We start from the raw sequence: 23,330 nt of genomic DNA on the forward strand, positions 1-23,330 counted from the left end.
AAATGCTCTAAGTTAATAAAAAGTAATAATTACCATGTTATCTTTCATTTTTTATTTTCAAAATGTTTTAGTGACACAGCTTTATGGTAGAAATACCTTGTAGTAGTTAAGAACAGGTGCCATCTCGAACGTGCAGATACTTTTGTTGCCTCTAGCTACTGAAGTAGGATCATTTCAGGATGCGGATATAAAATTAAGTTTGGTTATATCAACGCCAAGGAGATAATTTTTGGAGTGCATGTTAGTACAGGAATCTTTGGAAATGCTAAGAATGTACTTCTCCTTTGAAACATTTTCCCCTTCATAATACAGATTTTAACACTGCAGTTAGTTGACTTCACACCTGAAACTGTCACTTAAAACTGATAACCTAGAAATGTAGTTTTATTCTAAACATCATTTTTAAGAATGGCATAGGTAAGAGTTCTGAACAAAGGTATTTGATGCAAATACAGATAGCACAAACGGGCCCAAGGAGTGGTTCGAATTTGTGATTTAGCATGAAAATATTTCAGCATTAAAACTTGTTTTCAAAGGGAAAGTAGTTTAATATAATTTCATGTCTTATATTTGTCATAAAAGACTTCAAATATCATGATTTTAAAATATTAACCAACAGTGCAAATAATATAAAGTAGATTTAGGAAAATATAGCTGAGATGAATATTATTACTAAAAGAAACCAACAAAGTCACATTTTAACATAAAATTTTAAAAGGTCATTTTAATACACTTTAGAAATATTTTCCTTGTATATGATTAAACACTATTTATGGAAGAATTTAATTCCTTATAAAAACTTTAAATTTTGGCTTAACTTTTTTTCACTTTTTAGCACTTCTTGACCTTTTGGGAGAAAATAATCATCAACACAATGAATTTTCCTTGTGAAGCCGTGTAAGAGGAACATAGGTCATAAAATTTATATTGCTTTTATGAAGTAGATCTGATTTCATGCTGTTTTTCTATATTCAGTTTATATACCTCATTGCTTCATAGTAGTATTTTTCTTCTCACAGTTTTATGGATATGACCAAAACGACAGTTTCAAATTGTCTAGAGATAATTTTTGAAGTATCAAAATAGGTTTTGTTCTTCAACAAACTGTTTTACCCTCTATAATTGTATATAATTGTATAATTATAATTTTTCATTGTATCGGCTCAGCTGATCGATATTCTCTTCTTCTCATGGTGCTGTATAATGAATATCTATTATCACAAGGGGGAAAAATACTCTGTAGGCAATCACCAGTTCTCCTGAAGCCATGAATAGGTGTATTCATAAACCAGCAGCATCACTGCACCACCTACAAAAGAAAAGAGCTGGTTTTTAATCCCAAGTCCTGTGAAATTGTGCTGTCTTTCCCACTGGGTTTCTGAATCCCTGGAGTCCCATGCAGCCTATCAGGCAGAAGCCGTTCAGAATCATCAGTTCTCAAGCTCCAATACACAGAAAACTGTGGAAAATTCTCCGAGCGAAATCAAGACCATCTTGAGTCTCTAAATACATTTTTTCCCCATGAGTTTCTGTAACTTTCATCATTTCTCATCAGATTCTTTTTCAGGCACTTTTAATTTTTAAAAGTAAGTAAATACAGACACATTTAGTCATGTAAGGGCATGTGGCTTTCCCGCGAACAGAAACCTTCAGATTTGTCATATGTAGGCAAAGGATTTATCTTTTTCAGTTTATTATTAGCATTGTTGTAGTTGCATTCAAGAAGGAAATCTCTAAGATGGTGCTTGATGGATGAGCCTGGTTTTCTCTTACAGCTTTCAAACTGGATTACAATGTGAAAAGTAGCTTCTGAGTACTTTTAAAATCTGTATTTCAAAACTTAGCTAGCTTTCAACCTCTTTTTGTTGCCTCAGATTTTTGTTGCCTTCATTCCTTTCATCTGCCTCAGATATATACGGATTGCACTTGAAAATTTGGTAGTCGGGGTTGAGTGTCATAAAACCATCATTTATCTTGGAAGAGAAGAGTTATATAACTGGCTGCAAAAGGGCTTGCTATGTAATATGTCAACAGGACTATGATATGGAACATAAGCACTGAGGCTGCTGAATACCTAGACATCGGGAGAAGCATTTGCATGTGGATGATTTTGTGTTCTGTCTGATGCAGTAAATAGCACATATCCTGTGCCCTTTAAGATATTCTCTATCCTTTCAGGTCTATGTGAACAATATTACAAAATCAAAGTGTGGACAAACAGCAGAAACTAACACAACATTGTAAAGCCCAATTTAAAAAAATGTGGACAAATATCCAGAGTACAACTTAGAGAAGACTTGGCTGCATGAACAGAAGACTGACTTCTGACGGAAAGAAACAGAACTTGATTTTGATCTTATTTTGTACACACTACCATATGCTTTTTTTTTTTTTTTTAATCTACAGGCCGCACATGTTTGTGTAACCTTATACCAAAGATAATTATCTGCCTGTAATTTTCATTTTTAACCCCTGAAAATACTCTAATAGCCCCCTCTCAGCTGCTGTAGCCCTCTTGGCTCTGGCAAACAAAAAGGGATGCACTACAGAGGGTTGTTAATATGTATGTAATTGCTCTGTTTACTCTTATTAACTGTTCACCATATAAGACAAGAACACGCAGAATCGGGTTAGTCTGCAGCCTAGTGATACTTGGAGTCTAAACCACAGACTTCAAGATTCTCCTTTCATGGGAGGTCCGGATCATTCGCCACATAGAGCTGCTAAGGCTGTTATAAAAATAGGATGGGATGCTTCTCTAGAACGAAGGATGAAAATGCCAGGTTCACCCTTCTTTTCTTTTTTACTGTCTCTCGCTCTCCCTCTTTCTCTCTCGAAAAAAAATCTTATCCTTAACTCAAAAGTCTTACCTTTCTCTCTACACCTTTCTTTCCTTTGAGGTTGCTAGGACCGGTATGTTTGGGATGAGAGTGGAGGCCAGGTCCTTGAATGAGATTTCCAGTTATTCACAATTTTGTTTAGCCTGGACAGTCTGTTCACAAGAACCCTTTTCATTGGATTTAACACCACAGCAACTCAGGACACCTCATGCAAAAAACACTTAAAAAGCCAACCAAACATTTGCAAGCCTCTAACAAAACTTGGGGTCAGATTATTTAAGAGTTTTGGATTAAGTTCCAGTCAATTACCGTTTTAGCTAAACTCTCCCTGATCGCTCTCCCTTTTCAGGCCCATCCCGTCCTGAGAAAGCTGGATTAGGGCCAGTCCTATGATTTTCTCTAATACTAGGTCTACTAGCAGGTTTTTACTGTGTGGTGAAGGAAAAACACCACATTCTTGAAGAGAGAGTGGCACAAAATCACCAATATTCTTTATCATTGGGTTCGTGTTGACACATGGGCCAGTGACAAAGAGAAGGCAGGTCTGAATCTCAAATGTGAAGCAAAAATCCACGCTTAAATGCCTAGAAAGGGTGGGATAGATGGATTGGGAATTGTGGAAGTGTTTTCAAAATATACGAAAGTATGAACTGTTCACCAGCTTCAATTTACAGACTGCTGTTCTATATCTCAGGTTGGCAGAAATGCTGGTTCACTGGGCTGAGATTTAAAGGTAAATGTGCATATGTGTGAGTGTGGCAGGGGAAGGGGACATCAGTGTTCAAAGGGAGGACTGGGAAAGGGAGAAAGGGGAGGAGTAGGGGACAGTTCTGGGGAAGATTTCCAGGATGTCTAAGAAGGTGAGTGTAGCCTGGTAAAATAATATGTGTGGTCTAGTGCATACTTCTGTACTTATTCACAAGGTTGCTTATAATCCAAGACTATTTGCCCAGGTGGTTGAGTCTGCAGCAGTTGCTTTCTTATCTATTTACACAGAGGCAGCTGACTCTCCCTGTGGGAATGGCAGCCGGCTTTTTGTGGGCTGGCATCCTGAGGTGAGGCCCCGGCTTTTTGTGGGCTGGCATCCTGAGGTGAGGCCCCGAGCCAGAAGCCTCCACCATCATGCTGAGAGGAGCTGGGAAGGTGAGCGCCAGGCTGCAGCTCCTCTATTCTTGCTCCCCAGAGGCGACTGTGAGGAGAGTTGCTCTGGCTCTTCATGGACACGAGCTGTCCTCCTTTTCTCTTTCTGAAGCGAAGCTGAGGCAGGAGCAAGAATGAACTGGAAGCACCAGGGAAAGTTTTATTGGGCTGGTCCCTCACTCCATGAAAAATCCTCCCTTTCAGCCAGAAGCGACTCAAACTCCGACTGGCTGTGCATCCTTACCTATTGACTTAAGGTGGGCTTTGGCTTCTATCAGCCTCCAGTAAGGCCACAAATAGTACCTTATAAACAAAGGTAGAACATTTCTAATGGACGCCTTTAGTGTCTTGAATACTCCTGGACAACTTTTTATCCTTAAGGTTTCCATGTTTCACAGTGTGACAAACTTTAGTTGTGTTACAGATAGACACAAATAAGAAAAAAGAGATACTAGAGAAAGAAGGAAGGAAGGATATAAGTAATGAAAACATTATTACCTGGTCCAAGCCTCATAATCTTGGGAAGCAGGCCTTTATACAAAGCTAAAATGCTAGAACCGGAAGGGAAAGAGCAACATTCTTATTCTGAAAACAAAATGGAGTTGTCCCTCAGCTTTACTGAGATGCTGACCCAGCATTTACCCAAAAAAGTCATTTGAAAAAAATTTTCAAATCCCAAAACAGACAGTATCGGGCTAAGTATTCTCTGCAGCAAATTGGATGAGAGGAAAGAATTGATTCTTTAATACCCAGGCTATGCTGATCTGGTCCCATCGCAAATAGGACTTTCATCAGCGAGATGGTTTTTGCTATCCAGACAGGCCTTACTTTCAAGACAGCTGTGTATATGGACAAAATGACTCTTGTAATTGAGTTTAAAAGACCATAAACTCAGTCCTCACGGAAGGAAATACAATGCAGTTTAGATCAAAATAATAAAATATTACTTGCTTACTTGAGAATAAGACCTGCTGAGGAGGGATGAAGAGACAAAAATAAGACTTAAAAAAACAAAGACCAGTAGAAAAAGGCACATACTTTAAATTCTTAAAAGAGAACTAACTTCACAGAACTCTCATGTTTAATTCTCCCAGGAGAATATAATTAGGTGACATTTTGATTAGATGTATAGTCAGAAGACAATTACTCTCCTGCCCATGTGGGAACAGGGCATATTATATGCAATAGCATATTGTGCAAACTGACAAGCAAAAAGTTCACCTTGGCATTCTAGGACAAACATACAGTGTATTGAATGATCATGGCTCATGTTTCTTGATGGCGTAAGAAGGTTTTGCCAACATCTCATGACTGTGTTATCTCACAAAGTTTCTCATCTATTCCCTAGAGCTTCTCAGACACACACCCAATTCAGGAGGGCTTAATGGCTCGCATCAAAATGGAAGTACAATATGGTTTTAGCAATGCTTTAGTCTTGCACATTTATTAAAATAAGAATGCGTTACCCTTCTTCCTGATAGACCGTGGCCATTGTTTTAAAACAGGTTCTGTACTTGATCTCTCCAGGAACTGGCTGAGGCCCTTGAATCCTACTTTTGGCAACATCAAAAGGGATGTTAATGACTGAGGCTATTGTGCCCGAGAGAAGACCAACCCCAAATTTTCTCAGAAACTCCAAGGTTGGATCCTAAAAGAAAAGAAGAATAAAATAACAGAAAGGGAAGCGGAAGCCCCTGAGTCGGTTAAACACTATAAAGCAATATGTATTTAAGCAGAGCATTGCACTCCCCGGCACCCTCCTGTTATTCCAGCGGAACACATTAGGATTTCCTAGGCTGGAACTTGTTTTCTTGACAATCCCATTGGCTATGTTTTTACACATGGTCTAAATTGCTGAAGTACACATTTCCTCACACAGGATTTATAAACACAGTTCATAAAGAAAGACTGGTATGGCATATGGGGATGATTTGTATAATTGGGCTTCACAATGTACTTAGTATTACTGTATCAAAACAGGAGAAATCCAAGCACACTATTAGCTAATTGGCCAGAATATTTTACAAATGACAGCAACTTCCACCATGAAGCCTACTAAAATGCTCATTTGTGTGTGGACCCCCAAATGTTAAATTAAATCAAGGCTACTCTCGGTCTGCTGCTATTCCCCTCCAGGTTTTTTGCATTTATTTTCACGTGTAGCTGATCCACTGTACTGAGAAGTGCTAGCTTCCTGTTATTAACAAACCAACTTGGGGAGGCTGCAAAACAGCCTGGGACATTCTGCGCATTATAAACAGTAGTAAGTCACTGGACTAATTGGCTGAAGAATTTTCAACCCATTGTTCCTGAATCTTATTCTTCCTTCGGTGGCAAAGGAATAAAAGGGGAGAGAGATTCAGAGACAGAAGAGAGACAGGGAGAGAGACACACACGCACACAGAAAGGGAGGGAGAAAAAGAGAGAAAAATACTTCTTCTTTCCTTTGAATTTGGGTCCTTCACTTTGGTCTGATTTGATTTTCCACCCCTCCCTGCTCTGCTTCTGACATCAAAGTATTTAATTAGGTCTTATGTGGAAGTCACTTTCCTTTTGCCTATTTTTGTGCCTAGTGAGCTCACATTATGCTTTGTTATAATGAATTTGCTGGCAAGTTCTCATTTTGCTGTCAGCCTCAGTTCTTGCCCTGAAGAGAGGTCATCTCACAAACCGTAAGTTGCTGACGGAGACCTCCCCCATCCTTCCCCTGCCCTCTCTTTTGGTCAATACTTCAGAAGGATCTTCACAGAGGAACAATACAGGGTAGTGCCATGATGCTATTTTTATCCAGCAGGAGAAGTAAAAGGGGGAACCATTCTCTTCTTAATTAAAAAAAAAATCAGGTCTGAGCATTGCATGCTTATAGCTTTGATGGAAGAAGAAAAATTCTGGAAGCTCTGAAATTTTCAACTGAACCAAGAGCCAGATACCATCACAGAAACTCCTATGCGGTTAAATATAAAAAGTGAGGGGTTCGGTAATAATTCTTGGATCTGGGCCATACAGGTGTCGGGTGGGTTTAAAGGGATTTAAAAACCAACAGGGTGTTTCAACAGGAGAAACAATGCAGTGATTGCAGTATGAGTGAGGTGTGTTTAAATAATCTCCCCTCCCCCCATTTTTTTCTCTTTTACAAGGAGAGAAAAATGCCTTTATGTTACCCTTCTCCATTCTGGCACAGAAGCAGAACTGGAGCTCGGGAGGATGGCGGATTCAGGGCCAGCTCTGGTTGTCTGACCTTGCACGAGTCACTGAATCCCATGGAGCCCAGTGTGTAGAAGGGATGTTTTTAACACCCACCTTAACTTTGTACTGCATGGTTTTTCTGAGAAATAAAAACAATAATAGTAGTAAAAGTGCTATGAATATTGTACAAGCCTGGCAGAAAATGGATAGTATTTTTATGTAACCTGTTTTCTAAAGTCTCAAAACACCTGTGATGAGACCCTCTCATGGTGCTCCTGCGACACAGCCAAGGACAAGGGTAAAAGTGATGACTTGTATGCACAATGACCTTTTGGGAAGTTCAGGGGACCCTGTCAATCACACAGCTTCTCCCACCTCCTGATGTGTTTGCTGAGGATTGGAGTTGGGGAGGGAGGAGCGGCTAAGACACTCAGTGAAGGTCATTATGTTTGAGATGCTGTTGGGGACCAAATCCTAAGGTTTTCAAGCCATCATAGTGTTCACTAGCACAAGCATACACTGAACCGTGTTTTCTATACATTTCCCAGCTCAACAGTAAGATCCCACAGTAGTTCCCAAATCCAGTTGTGCATCAAGTCACCTGGGAGCTTTACAACATATGGATGCCCAGCCCCACCTCACTCCCACCTTAGGTTCCCAGATCAGAATCACCTGGGAAAGTGCCTAAGAATTGTTTTAAAATAAGCCCACGTACATATGGTCACCTTATCTTTGATAAAGGAGGCAAGAATATACAGTGGAGAAAAGACAGCCTCTTCAATAAGTGGTGTTGGGAAAACTGGACAGGTACATATAAAAGTATGAAATTAGAACACTCCCTAACACCATACACACAAAAAATAAACTCAAAATGGATTAAAAACCTAAATGTAAGGCCAGACACTATCAAACTCCTAGAGGAAAACATAGGCAGAACACTCTATGACATAAATCACAGCAAGATCCTTTTTGACCCAGCTCCTAGAGAAATGGAAATAAAAACAAAAATAAACAAATGGGACCTAATGAAACTTAAAAGCTTTTGCACAGCAAAGGAAACCATAAACAAGACGAAAAGACAACCCTCAGAATGAGAGAAGATATTTGCAAATGAAGCAACTGACAAAGGATTAATCTCCAAAATTTACAAGCAGCTCATGCAGCTCAATACCAGAAAAACAAACAACCCAATCCAAAAAGGGGTGGAAGACCTAAATAGACATTTCTCCAAAGAAGACGTACAGTTTGCCAACACACACATGAAAAGATGCTCAACATCACTAATCTAGAGAAAAGCAAATCAAAACTACAATGAGGTATCACCTCACACCGGTCAGAATGGCCATCATCAAATAATCTACAAACAATAAATGCTGGAGAGGGTGTGGAGAAAAGGGAACCCTCTTGCACTGTTGGTGGGAATGTAAATTGATACAGCCACTATGGAGAACAGTATGGAGGGTCCTTAAAAAACTAAAAATAGAACTACCATATGACCCAGCAATCCCACTACTGGGCGTATACCCTGAGAAAACCATAATTCAAAAAGAGTCATGTACCAAAATGTTCATTGCAGCTCTTTTTACAATAGCCAGGACATGGCAGCAACCTAAGTGTCCATCAACAGATGAATGGATAAAGAAGATGTGGCACATATATACAATGGAATATTACTCAGCCATAAAAAGAAACGAAATTGAGTTATTTGTAGTGAGGTGGATGGACCTAGAGTCTGTCATACAGGGTGAAGTAAGTCAGAAAGAGAAAAACAAATACCATATGCTAACACATATATATGGAATCTAAGAAAAAAAAAAAAAAGGTCATGAACAAACTCGGGGCAGGACGGGAATAAAGACATAGACCTACTAGAGAATGGACTTGAGGATATGGGGAGGGGGAAGGGTAAGCTGTGACAAAGTGAGAGAGTGGCATGAACATATATACACTACCAAATGTAAAATAGATAGCTAGTGGGAAGCAGCCGCATAGCACAGGGAGATCAGCTCGGTGCTTTGTGACCACCTAGTGGGGTGGGATAGGGAGGGTGGGAGGTAGGGAGATGCAAGAGGGAGGAGATATGGGAACATATGTATATGTATAACTGATTCACTTTGTTATAAAGCAGAAACTAACACACCATTGTAAAGCAATTATACTCCAATAAAGATGTTAAAAAAAAAAAAAAAAAGAACTTCAGGACTTCTGACATTGCCAGGCTGAGGGCCCATGTCTGGGAATCACTGATTTTGATATTCCAGGCAGGCAAAGCAGATGGTCAATTGCTACCCCTCTGGGCATTCTAGGGAGGAGAAAAGTCTTTTGGGGATGGCCAAGAGCTATCCCTCACCACCCGGCCTCTGGGCCCCTTTCCAGCCTCTTCCTCTGAGTCCATGGTCTGCTCTAGGCAGCAACCCAGACTGGGATCAGAAGCGCCAAGGAGAGCCCTGCCAGCTCACCTCTGCTTTCTTTGCTGCATGTCATCAACCATCCTCGGATGAACACAGCCCCTCAAATGCCCCTCCCCTTCGTCCCCCTCTGGCTGCTCTTTCTACTTCTCTGGCTTTAGCTCAGGTTCCCATTACTTTCACCAAGTCTTGCTTTCTTCTTGCTTCTATCATCTGTTCTTCACAGTGGCGCCAGGGATTTTTTTTTTTTTTTTTTTTGTAAAAACATATCTGCTTCTGGTGCTTCCCTACTCAAAGACCCTCAACCCTTTCCCACGGCACGGAGAGTAAAGCCAAAGCTCCTCATTGGCCTTTGGTTTGTTTCCCATGATATGCTTCCAACCTACCTTTCTAGCCTCAAATTCTACACCTCTACCCCCAAGCCAAACTACACTCATGCTGGTTAAATCGTAATCATGCACATTTCTACCGAACACTTTTCTAAGTCCACGGTTTTTTTCAAACAACTCCCACAACCTAGAATGTCATTCTCCATCATATTCACAGATAGCAGCCCCACTCTTTACGGTCCAGCTTAAATCCCACCTTGCCCAAGAGACTTCCGTGGACCCCCATCAAAATTGATTTCTCCCTCTTGGGCACTCCTGAAACTCTGTCTGATGCCGCGATCGTTGTCCTTGCTCTGGCTCTCTTTGTGTCTGGTTTATTTTTGTGTGTATCCATCTTCCCTGCTGGAATGTGAGCTGGCACAGAACAGGAGCATGTGTTATTCCTCTTTGTGTCACCTACTACACAGTGTGCACAGTAAGTGCTAAATAAATGTCTGCGGATTAACCTATCACGGTAGTTTATCTTTGTAGAAACAATGAGAATCAGGCTTTGACCTTAAACACTATTTCTCAAAACTCAGTATCTTCTACCCTGTAAATGAACCCCTATTAGAACTTTACGTTTCTGTCTTTCTGCCAGGAGGCGTTAACATGGGGACATGACAAGGCATAGGACATTTGCAAAGTGGAGTATTTCCAGGCAAATGAATTGAGACTCTCAGGTCATAGAGCCAGGCCTGGGCTTGCCAGACCCCATTACTCAGGGACTCACAGAAAAAAACATGATATGGCATCCTATGACCAGATTTTAGCAAAAGAATGCAGTGGGCACAGAGTAAAGTCTTGAAATATCACTCTTTGGGCTGGCTCTTCTTTCTTACACTTCCTGATCTTTCCCCTAGTAGGGAGAGGCATCTACTTGCCTCAAGAATGAGGATTGTTGTAGCAGGACTATAAAGAGAGAGCAAAAGGTAATATTTAGTGTTTCTGGCTTTCAAATTAGGCTCTTCAGTGTATTATATCAGTTAATCTTCACAGTCTTTGAGGTAAGAACTATTATTTTTATTCCTATTTTATAAATGAGTGAACTGAAAGCTTAGGTGTAAGAAGGGAATTTTTGTTACATCCAAGTGAACCCAAGACTTTGCCTTAGGGGATAGTTTTTCTACTGATACTCCTAAGGGTTGGTGGGTGGGCTGTTGGGGGAGGTGCCTGAGAACCTCCTGAAATTATAAGCAATGGTTCTGGGTATGTGCAGATGGGCTTTTCAGGAGAAAATGTCTATAGGTTTTATCAGACTCATAGGAGCTTCAAAACAACTTCATCAAATCATTTCCCCTACCAATAAATTTATAAAGTAAAAAAAAGAACAGTGCAGTGTTGAAAACATTGGGGCTGAAAACCGAAAGCCCTCGTTTTCATGGGCGTTATCAGGCAATTCACCTTAGTGAAAAGATTTCTGCAAATATTTCCACTCTGGGCTCAGGTTACTCATACCTCAACCATATCTATGAACTCAATGGTTCTCAAAATGTGGTCCCTGAACCACCATTATCAGTATCATGTGAGAACTTAGTAGAAATGAAAATTGGGGTTTTACCCCAGGCCTACGGAACCCAAAACTCAGGATGGAGCACAACAATCTGTCTAAACAAGTCTTCCAAATTATCCTGATGGACGCTTGTCTGAGAACCACTGCTTAACTGAAGCTTATGGTTCATCTTTTTGGATCCTTGGACTGGATAAGTGATGCTCTAAAAGGATCTGGATGTGCTGGGAAGCATTTTAAAGCCTTCTTTGGTGAAGCAGGGCTTTGTTTTTTAAGGCTGCAAAACTGAACATAATGCTATTAACTCTGTTCACCTTTTCCTACCCCAGGTCCATCCAAAGCAAGAATGCACATCTGTGAGGTTGTTGGGTCTGAGTGAAACCTATCACATAGTTTGAATGGGTCATTCTGTACTGGCAATCAGTGAATCATTCCAGCATTTCTGTCAATAACCATAATAACAAATAACAATAAAACTAATAGTAAAAGTAAAGAGAAGTAATAAAATAATGTACATGGTATGATATTTGTGCTATTTTTCATAACTTTCATTAAGAAAATTAATGGTACTGTTAATAATAGTTACTTATTGATAGACAATTTTATATGCAAAAAACATGTACAAAACCTATATATCATATAAGAACCCTATGAATTAAGTACATAACACCATTTTACAGATAAGGACATGAAACTTAAAGAGTTAAGTCACTTGATCAAGATCACACTGCTTATAGGAGGTGGAGCTTGGATTTGAACTCAAGTTCTTCAGACTTCCAACCATTGTTATATTATATCCCATTCATTATGTTATATTCCTTCTCATTCACCATTCATTTGTCATATATTCATCTAACATACATTTATTGTATGTCTACAAATGCCTGGTCCTACACTGGGTGCTAGAATTGAGTGTGAAGGTAAATGGTCCAGAGAGGGGATGGGGTGGCTTTATAATGAAGTATCATAGTACAATGTGATGAGTACTGAAATGGGGGTGTGAACAAAGTGCAGGGGTAAACATGCAGTAAAGAGAAGGGAGTTACTTCTGGACTTTCACTATCAAAGTTCAATGAGATAGTACCTAACTTCTGCCTCTTAAAAACTTAAGTCACTTGTTGGGTTTTATGAACTCAACGGAAGACATCTCATTATTACAAGTCACCATGCATTAGTTAATGGTTAGCCTTCAGGCTTGATTATCATATTACTTGGAATGTCATTTTGCCCTTTCCATTAGTTTATTTTAAAAACTGGAAAAAGATGATGATGATAATGATAAGACACGATGTGCTAGGCACTGTGTTAAGCACTTTCCGTATATTTAAGCCTCACAACATTGCTGAGCAGATGAGGTATCTGAAGCTTACAGAAACTGTCTACCTTACAAAGGAATATAATTTTATTTATTTATTTATTTATTTATTTAAAGTCTCATAAGTATAAAAGGTTTTTTCGAATTTTATTTTATTTTTTTTATACAGCAGTTTCTTATTAGTTATCTATTTTATACATATTAGTTCATATATGTCAACCCCAATCTTTCAATTCATCCAACCACCACCACCCCACCCCACGCTTTCCCCCCTTGGTGTCCATACGTTTGTTCTCTACATCTGTGTCTCTATTTCTGCCTTGCAAACCGGTTCATCTGTGCCATTTTTCTAGATTCCACATATATGCGTTAATATACGATATTTGTTTTTCTCTTTCTGACTTACTTCACTCTGTATGACAGTCTCTAGATCCATCCACATCTCTACAAATGACCCAGTTTCGTGCCTCTTTATGGCTGAGTAATACTCCATTGTATATATGTACCACATCTTCTTTATCCATTCGTCTGTCGATGGGCATTTAGGTTGCTTCCATGAACTGGCTATTGTAAATAGAGCTGCAATGAACATTGGGGTGCATGTGTCTTTTTGAATTATGGTTTTCTCAGGGTATACGCCCAGTAGTGGGGTTGCTGGGTCATATGGTAGTTCTATTTTTAGTTTTTTAAGGAACCTCCATACTGTTCTCCATAGTGGCTGTATCAATTTACATTCAGAACAACACTGCAAGAGGGTTCCCTTTTCTCCACACCCTCTCCAGAATTTGTTGTTTGTAGATTTTCTGATGATGCCCATTCTAACCAGGACAAGGTAGTACCTCACTGTAGTTGTGATTTGCATTTCACTAATAATTAGTGATGTTGAGCAGCTTTTCATATGCCTCTTGGCCATCTGTGTGTCTTCTTTGGAGAAATGTCTATTTAGGTCTTCTGCTCATTTTTTGATTGGGTTGTTTTCTTAATATTGAGCTGCATGAGCTGTTTGTATATTTTGGAGATTAATCCTTTGTCCATTGATTCATTTGTAAATATTTTCTTACATTCTGAGGGTTGTCTTATTGTTTTGTTTATAGTTTCCTTTGCTGTGCAAAAGTTTTTAAGTTTCATTAGGTCCCATTTGTTCATTTTTGTTCTTATTTCCATTACTGTAGGAGGTGGGTCAAAAAAGATCTTGGTGTGATTTATGTGAAAGAGTGTTCTTCCTATGTTTTCCTCTAAGAGTTTTATAATGTCCGGTCTTACATTTAGGTATTTAATCCATTTTGAGTTTATTTTTGTGTATGGTGTTAGGGAGTGTTCTGATTTCATTCTTTTACATGTAGCTGTCCAGTTTTCCCAGCACCACGTATTGAAGAGGCTGTCTTTTCTCCATTGTATATCCTTGCCTCCTTTGTCATAGATTAGTTGACTATAGGTGCGTGGGTTTATCTTTGGGCTTCCTATCCTGTTCCATTGATCTATATTTCTGTTTTTGTGCCAGTACCATATTGTCTTGATTACTGTAGCTTTGTAGTATAGTCTGAAGTCAGGGAGCCTGATTCCCCCAGCTCCATTTTTCGTTCTCAAGATTGCTTTGGCTATTTGGGGTCTTTTGTGTCTCCCTACAAATTTTAAGATTTTTTGTTCTAGTTCTGTAAAAAATGCCATTGGTAATTTGATAGGGGTTGCATTGAATCTGTAGATTGCTTTGGGTAGTACAGTCATTTTCACAATATTGATTCTTCCAATCCAAGAACATGGTATATCTCTCCAACTGTTTGTGTCATCTTTGATTTCTTTCATCAGTGTCTTATAGTTTTCTGAGTACAGGTCTTTAACCTCCTTAGGTAGGTTTATTCCTAGGCATTTTATTCTTTTTGTTGCAGTGGTGAATGGGATTGTTTCCTTAATTTCTCTTTCTGATTTTTCATTGTTAGTGTATAGGAATGCAAGAGATTTCTGTGCATTAATTTTGTATCCTGCAACTTTACCAAATTCATTGATTAGTTCTAGTAGTTTTCTGGTGGCATCTTTAGGATTATTTATGTATAGTATCATGTCATCTGCAAACAGTGAGAGTTTAACTTCTTCTTTTCCAATTTGGATTCCTTTTATTTCTTTTTCTTTGATTGCAGTGGCTAGGAGTTCCAAAACTATGTTGAATAACAGTGGCAAGAGTAGACATCCTTGTCTTGTTCCTGATCTTAGAGGAAATGCTTTGATTTTCACCACTAAGAATGATGTTTGCTGTGGTTTTGTTGTACATGGCCTTTATTGTGTTGAGGTAAATTCCCTCTATGCCCACTTTCTGGAGAGTTATTTTATCATAAATTGGTATTGAATTTTGCCAAAAGCTTTTTCTGCATCTATTGAGATGATCATATGGTTTTTGTTCTTCAATTTGTTAATATGGTGTATCACATTGATTGATTTATGTGCACTGAAGAATCCTGGCATCCCTGGGATAACTCCCACTTGATCATGGTGTATGATCCTTTTAATGTGTTGTTGGATTCTGTTTGCTAGTATTTTGTTGAGGATTTTTGCATCTATATTCATCAGTGATATTGGTCTGTAACTTTCTCTTTTTGTAGTATCTTCGTCTGGTTTTGGTATCAGGGTGATGGTGGCCTTGTAGAATTAGTTTGGGAGTGTTCCTTCCTCTGCAATTTTTTGGAAGAGTTTGAGAAAGATGGGTGTTAACTCTTCTCTAAATGTTTCATAGAATTCACCTGAGAAGCCATGTGGTCCTCAACTTTTGTTTGTCGGAAGATTTTTTAATCACAATTTCAATTTCATTACTTGTGATTGGCCTGTTCATATTTTCTATTTCTTCATGGTTCAGTCTTGGAAGGTTATACCTTTCTAAGAATTTGTCCATTTCTTCCAGGTTGTCCATTTTGTTGGCATAGCGCTGCTTGTAGTAGTCTCTTATGATGCTTTGTATTTCTGTGGTGTCCGTTGTAGATTCTCCTTTTTCATTTCTAATTTTGTTGATTTGAGTGCTCTCCCTCTTTTTCTTGATGAGTCTGGCTAATGGCTTATCAATTTTGTTTATCCTCTCAAAGAACCAGCTTTTAGTTTTTTTGATCTTTGCTATTGTTTTCTTTGTTTCTATTTCATTTATTTCTGCTCTGATCTTTATGATTTCTTTCCTTCTGCTAACTTTGGGTTTTGTTTGTTCTTCCTTCTCTAGTTCCTTTACGTGTAAGGTTAGATTGTTCATTTGAGATTTTTCTTGTTTCTTGAGGTCGGATTTTATTGCTATAAACTTCCCTCTTAGAACTGCTTTTGCTGCATCCCATAGGTTTTGGATCATCGTGTTTTCATTGTCACTTGTTCCCTAGGTATTTTTTGATTTCCTCTTTGATTTCTTCAGTGATCTTTTGGTTATTTAGTAACGTATTGTTTAGCCTCCATGTGTTGCTGTTTTTTACGTTTTTTTCCCTGTAATGGATTTCTAATCTCATAGCATTGTGGTCGGAAAAGATGTTGATGTGATTTCAATTTTCTTAAATTTACTGAAGCTTGATTTGTGACCCAAGATATGATCTATCCTGGAGAATGTTCCATGTGCACTTGAGAAGAAAGTGTAATCTGCTGTTTTTGGATGGAATGTCCTATATATATCAATGAAATCTATCTGGTCTATTGTGTTATTTAAAGCTTGTGTTTCCTTATTAATTTTCTGTCTGGATGATCTGTCCACTGGTGTAAGTGAGGTGTTAAACTCCCCCACTATTATTGTGTTACTGTCAATTTCCTCTTTTATAGCTGTTAGCAGTTGCCTTATGTATTGCTCCTATGTTGGGTGCATATATATTTATAATGTTAAATCTTCTTCTTGGATTGATCCCTTGATCATTATGTAGTGTCCTTCCTTGTCTCTTGTAATACTCTTTATTTTAAAGTCCATTTTATCTGTTATGAGTATTGCTACTCCAGCTTTCTTTTGATTTCCATTAGCATGGAATTTCTTTTTCCATCCTCTCACTGTCAGTCTGTTTGTGTCCCTAGGTCTGAAATGGGTCTCTTGTAGACAGCGTATGTATGGGTCTTGTTTTTGTATCCATTCAGCGAACCTGTGTCTTTTGGTTGGAGCATTTAATTCATTCACTTTTAGGGTAATTATTGGTATGTATGTTCCTATTACAATTTTCTTAATTGTTTTGGGTTTGTTTTTGTAGGTCCTTTTCTCTTCTTGTTTCCCACTTAGAGAAGTTTCTTTAGCATTTGTTGTAGAGCTGGTTTGGTGGTGCTGAATTCCCTTAGCTTTTACTTGTCTGTAAAGCTTTTGATTTCTCCGTAGAATCTGAATGAGATCCTTGCTGGGTAGAGTAATCTTGGTTGTAGGTTCTTCCCTTTCATCACTTTAAATATATCATGCCACTCCCTTCTGGCTTGTAGAGTTTCTGCTGAGAAATCAGCTGTTAACCTTATGGGAGTTCCCTTGTATGTTATTTGTCATTTTTCCCTTGCTGCTTTTAATAATTTTTCTTTGTCTTTAATTTTTGTCAATTTGATTACTATGTGTCTTGGTGTGTTTCTCTTGGGTTTTTCCTGCCTGGGACTCTCTGCACTTCCTGGACTTGGGTGGCTATTTCCTTTCCCATGTTAGGGAAGTTTTCGACTATAATCTCTTCAAATATTTTCTTGGGTCTTCTCTCTCTCTTCTCCTTCTGGGACCTCTATAATGTGAATGTTCGTGTGTTTAATGTTGTCCCAGAGGTCTCTTAGGCTGTCTTCGTTTCTTTTCATTCTTTTTTCTTTATTCTGTTCTGCAGCAGTGAATTCCACCATTCTGTCTTCCAGGTCACTTATCCGTTCTCCTGCTTCAGTTATTCTGCTATTGATTCCTTCTAGTGTAGTTTTCATTTCAGTTATTGTATTGTTCATCTCTGTTTGTTTGTTCTTTAATTCTTCTAGGTCTTTGTTAAACATTTCTTGCATCTTCTCGATCTTTGCCTCCATTCTTTTCCCGAGGTCCTGGCTCATCTTCACTATCATTATTCTGAATTCTTTTTCTGGAAGGTTGCCTATCTCCATTTCATTTAATTGTTTTTCTGGGGTTTTATCTTGTTCCTTCGTCTGGTATATAGCCCTCTGCCTTTTCATCTTGTCTATCTTTCTGTGAATGTGGTTTTCGTTCCACAAGCTGCAGGACTGTAGTTCTTCTTGCTTCTGCTGTCTGCCCTCTGATGGATGAAGCTATCTAAGACGCTTATGCAAGCTTCCTGATGGGAGACACTGGTGGGGGGTAGAGCTGGGTGTTGCTCTGGTGGGCAGAGCTCAGTAAAACTTTAATCCGCTTGTCTGCTGATGGGTGGGGCTGAGTTCCCTCCCTGTTGGTTGATTGGCCTGAGGTGACCCAGCACTGGAGGCTACAGGCTCTTTGGTGGGGCTAATGGCGGACTCCAGGAGAACTCATGCCAAGGAATACTACCCAGAACTTCTGCTGCCAGTGTCCTTGTCCCCATCGTGAGCCACAGCCACTCCCTACCTCTGCAGGAGACCCTCCAACACTAGCAGGTAGGTCTGGTTCAGTCTCCTGTGGGGTCACTGCTCCTTCCCCCAGGTCCTGATGTGCACACTACTTTGTGTGTGCCCTCTACGTGTGGAGTCTCTGTTTCCCCCAGTCCTGTTGAAGTCCTACAATCAAATCCTGCTTGGCTTCAAAGTCTGATTCTCTGGGAATCCCTCCTCCCATTGCTGGACCCCCAGGTTGGGAAGCCTGACATGCGGCTCAGAACCTTCACTCCAGTGGGTGGACTTCTGTGGTATAATTGTTCTCCAGTTTGTGAGTCACCCACCCAGTGGTTATGGGATTTGATTTTATGTGATTGCGCCCCTCCTACCGTCTCATCGTGGCTTCTCGTTTGTTTTGGATGTGGAGTATCTTTTTTGTTGTGTTCCAGTGTCTCCCTGTCGATGACTGTTCAGCAGTTAGTTGTGATTCTGGTGCTCTCGCAAGAGGGAGTGAGCACACGTCCTTCTACTCTGCCATCTTCAACCAATCTCCCCATCTTGAATCAATCTCCTATAATTTTAAATTATTCAAAAGAGAGCAAAGATTCTATTATTTGGAAGTGAAGACACCAAAATATTGAGAAGCTCTGAGACTGTCAGGTGTCACCCAGCAGAATTATTAGAGATATACACTTGGCTCTCAGGACTGTACTCCAATTCAACATTCAAGGAGATCACCTCTCAGTCCAAGCAAAGACTTAAATGGTAGAGAATAAAATCTTAGAATCACAAGACTGGAAGTGAACTCAGAATGTCCCCTAACCTAAAGAGTGACATCAGCAAGGTGGCAGAGTAGGAAGCCTTGGATCCTCCTTTCTCCCACAAATACAACAATTCATGGACAAATTCTCTGCATGAGAAATCTAGAAATTGGTTGAAAGTCTTCTGCACCCTGGGTGAACATTAACAGACTTACAGAATTCAGTAGGGAGATTCAGCACAACCTCCCACCAGAGTCCCTGCCCCGAGTGTTTCACCATATAATCAGGAAGACTTCCTAGCTTCCAGCTTCTCCCAGGGTTGGGTGGGGGGAAGGAATTGGTTTGCATGTCCAACTTCTCTGGGGCGGCCCAAGGAACTGGTATATTACTTGCCAGTCTTGGAGTTCTGATGGGTCCTGCAGAGTCTAGCCACCTGGGGGAGAACTGAGATGGAGGTATGGACTGGTAGAAGCCATATCTCTCCTCTTGCTCAGTATAGAGTGAGCAGAAAAAAATGACAGCTGCCTACTTTTCCCTGAGGAGGGAAAGAGTTGGTACAGGTCCCCAGAATCTCTAGTCAGACTGAATCATGGGCATCTTCTCCTGCATAACGCCAGTCCATGAAGACTGCCTTGTCTAATGTACAGACACCAACACAGAGAGTCAAGGAAAATGAAGAATCAGGCAAAGATGTTCCAAACAAAGGAACAAGATGCAGCTCCAGAAACTGACTATAATGAAAGAGAATTACATGATTTACCTGATACAGAATTCAAAATAACTCTCGTAAAGATGCTCACTGAGGTCAAGGGAACAATGCATGAACAAAGTGAGAATTTCAATGAAGAGAATTTTAATGAAAAGATAGAAAATGTAAAAAATTACCAGACAGAAATCATGGAGCTGAAGAAATAATTGAACCAAAAAATTCACTAGAGAAATTCAGCAGCAGACTAGATCAAACAGAAGAAGGGGTCAGCATACCCAAAGACAGATCACTGGAAATAATTCAGTCAGAGGAGCAAAAAGAAAAAGGAACGAAAAAGAGTGAAGCTAGCCTAAGAGATTATTGGATACTACAAAGCTCCAAATAAGCATTATGGGAGTCCCATAAGGAGAAGAGAGAGAGAAATGACCAGAAAGCTTATTCAAAGAAATAATGGCTAATAACTTCCTAGATCTTGGGAAGAAAATGGACATCCAGATCCAAGAAGCCCAAGAGAAACCATGTAAGATGAACTCAAAGAAATCCACACTGAGACACATTACAATCAAATTGCCTAAAGTTAAAGAGAGGATTTTGAAAGCATCAAGAGAAAATTGACTTGTCATACACATGGGAAACCCCAAAAATTATCAGCAAATTTTTCAGCAGAAACTTTGCAGGTTGGAAGTAAATGGGATAATATATTTAAAGTGCTGAAAGAAAAAAAAAAAAAGCTAACCAATAATACTATCCCCAGCAAAATGTTCCTTAAAAAATGAAGGTGAGATAAAGCCTTCCGAGATAAACAAAAGCTGAGGGAGTTCATTACCACTGGACCTGTGTTACAAGAAGTGCTGAAAGGAGTTCTTCAACTTAAAAGGATGTTTGTTGACAGCAACATGATAGCATAAGAAAGTATGAAATTTACTGGTAAAGATAAACATATAGACAAATCAGAATACTGTATTACTGCAATGTGGTGGGTAAATCACTTTTAAATCTAGGATAAAAGTTAAAAAACAAAAATATTAAAACTATAACTAAAAAGAGGTTAAAAGAGATACAATATGAATATATGTAAACTGTAACAACAATAACATAAAGTATGGGGGGAGAGAAGTTAATGTGTATACTTTTTGTATGCAATTAAACTTACGTTTTTATCAGCTTAAGATAGACTGTTATAATTATAAGATATTTTATGTAAGCCCCCCTCCAAGAAAAATACCTATAGAAGTTATACAAAAGAAAAAAATATGGGAATCAAAGTATATCAGTACAAAAAAAAATCAACAAAATACAAAGGAAGACAGCAAGAGAGAAAAAAACAGAAAAAAAGATCTTCAAGCCTAACAAAGAACAATTAACAAAATGGCAATAGTAAATTCTTCCCTAATTACTTTAAGTATAAACTGACTCAATTTGCCAATCAAAAGACATACAGTGGGGGCTTCCCTGGTGGCGCAGTGGTTGAGAATCTGCCTGCCAATGCAGGGGACGCGGGTTCGAGCCCTGGTCTGGGAGGATCCCACGTGCCGCGGAGCGGCTGGGCCCGTGAGCCACAATTGCTGAGCCTGCGCGTCTGGAGCCTGTGCTCCGCAACGGGAGAGGCCGCGATGGTGAGAGGCCCGCGCACCGCGATGAAGAGTGGCCCTCCGCTTGCCACGACTGGAGAAAGCCCTCGCACAGAAACGAAGACCCAGCACAGCCATAAATAAATAAATAAATAAAAATAAAATGACTAATACTCTAAAAAAAAAAAAAAAAAAAAAAAAGACATACAGTGGCTGAACGAAAAAAAAAAAAAGAAAGACCCAACTATACATTGTCTACAAGAAACTCACTTTAGATTTAAGGACATACATAGGTTGAAAGTGAAGGGATGGAAAAAGATATTCCATGCAAGTGGTAACTAAAAGAGAGCAGAGGCAGCTATACCTATTTCAGACAAAACAGACTTTAAGTCAAAAACTGTCACAAGGGACAAAGAAGGACATTATATAATGATAAAAGGGTCAATCAACCAAGGTAACAATTATATATGCTTTCAACATCAGAGCACCTAAATATACAATGCAAAGATTGACAGAACTAAAGGGAGCAGTACAATCATAGGAGAATTTAATACCCTACTTTCAGTAATGAATAGAACAGCCAGACAGAACCAACAGGGATAGAGAGGACCTGAACAACACCATAGACCAAATGAACCTAAAAGACATATACAGAACAGTCCACCACAAAGCATCAGATTACATATTCTTCTCAAGCACACATTGATTTTTCTCTGGGATAGATCACATGTTAGGTCACAAAACAAGTCTTAAGTTTAAGATGACTGAAATCATTCCAAGTATCTTTCTAAACCACAATCGAATTAAACTAGAAATTAACAGCAGAAGGAAAATGGAAAAATTCACAAATATGTGGAAATTAAACAACACACTCTTGAATTACCATTGAGTCAAAGAAGAAATAAAAAAGGAAATTAGAAAATACCTCAACATATATACACTAATATGTATAAAATGGATAACTAATAAGGACCTGCTGTATAAAAATAAATAAGTAAATAAAAAGTAAAAAAAAAAGAAAATACCTCAAGCGAAAGGAAAAGAAAACACAACATACCCAAACTTATGGGATGCAGCACAAGGAGTACTAAGAGGGAGGTTCATAGTGATAAACACCTATACTAAAAAAGAAGAAAGATCTCAAATACACAATTTAACTTTACAGCTCAAGGAGCTAGAAAAAGGAGAGCAAACTAAGCCCAAAGTTAGCAGGAGGAAGGAAATACTAAGATTAGAGCAGAAATAAATAAAATAGAGATGAGAAAAACAATGGAAAAAAATGAAACTGAGTTGGGTTTTTAAAAAGATAAAACTGACAAACCCTTAGCCAGACTAATTAAGAAAAAAAAAGAGAAGACTCAAATAAAATCAGAAATGAAAGAAGAGACATTATAACTGACATTATAACTGATGCCATAAAACTAAAAAGGATCATAAGGGGCTATTACGAACAATTATGTACAAACACACTGGATAATCTAGAAGAAATGGATAAATTCCTAGAAATAAACAACCTACCAAGACTACATCACAAAGAAATAGAAAGTCTCAACAGACCTATAACTAGTATGGAGATTAAATCAACAATCAAAAACCTCCCAACAAAGGAAAGCCCAGGACCAGATACTTTCACTGGTGAATTCTACCAAACATTTAAAGAAGAATTAACACCAATGCTTCTTAAATTCTTACAAAAAATTGAAGAGGAGAGAACACATCCAACTCGTTTTATGAGGCCAGCATTACCTTGATACCAAAGCCTGACAAAGACACCACAAGAAAAGAAAATTACAGGAAAAGATCCCTGAAGAATATGGATGTAAGATTTCTCAAAAAATACTAGCAAATCAAATCCAACAGCACGTTAAAAGGATCATACATTATGACGAAGTGGGATTTATCCCTGGGATAAAAGGATGGTTCGACATATGACAATCAATTAATGTGTTAGAGCACATTAAGAGAATGAAGGATAAAAAGAAAAATCACATGATTATCTCAATATTTGTAGAAAATGCATTTGACAAAATTCAACATGTTTTCATGATAAACACTC

General features: G+C 38.8%; 1 protein-coding gene across 3 annotated transcripts in view; it reads right to left on the bottom strand.

Moving 5' to 3' along the window:
* The window catches only part of SLC25A21 (solute carrier family 25 member 21), a 514,834-nt gene that overhangs the window by 924 nt on the left and 490,580 nt on the right, over positions 1-23,330 (bottom strand). For 2 of the 3 annotated variants that reach the window (XM_057544322.1, XM_007180728.3), the window contains 3 exons: positions 5,447-5,628; positions 4,479-4,531; positions 77-1,309 (listed from right to left, as the gene is read on the bottom strand). In XM_057544322.1, the coding sequence (XP_057400305.1) occupies positions 1,248-1,309; positions 4,479-4,531; positions 5,447-5,628 (297 nt within the window). In that variant the 3' untranslated portion in view covers positions 77-1,247. Of the gene's footprint in view, positions 1-76; positions 1,310-4,478; positions 4,532-5,446; positions 5,629-23,330 lie in introns of those variants that run through there. The other variant, XM_007180729.3, reaches the window with a different exon arrangement.

The sequence above is a fragment of the Balaenoptera acutorostrata genome, chromosome 3 (genome assembly GCF_949987535.1).
Source record: "Balaenoptera acutorostrata chromosome 3, mBalAcu1.1, whole genome shotgun sequence".
Lineage (NCBI taxonomy): Eukaryota > Metazoa > Chordata > Mammalia > Artiodactyla > Balaenopteridae > Balaenoptera > Balaenoptera acutorostrata.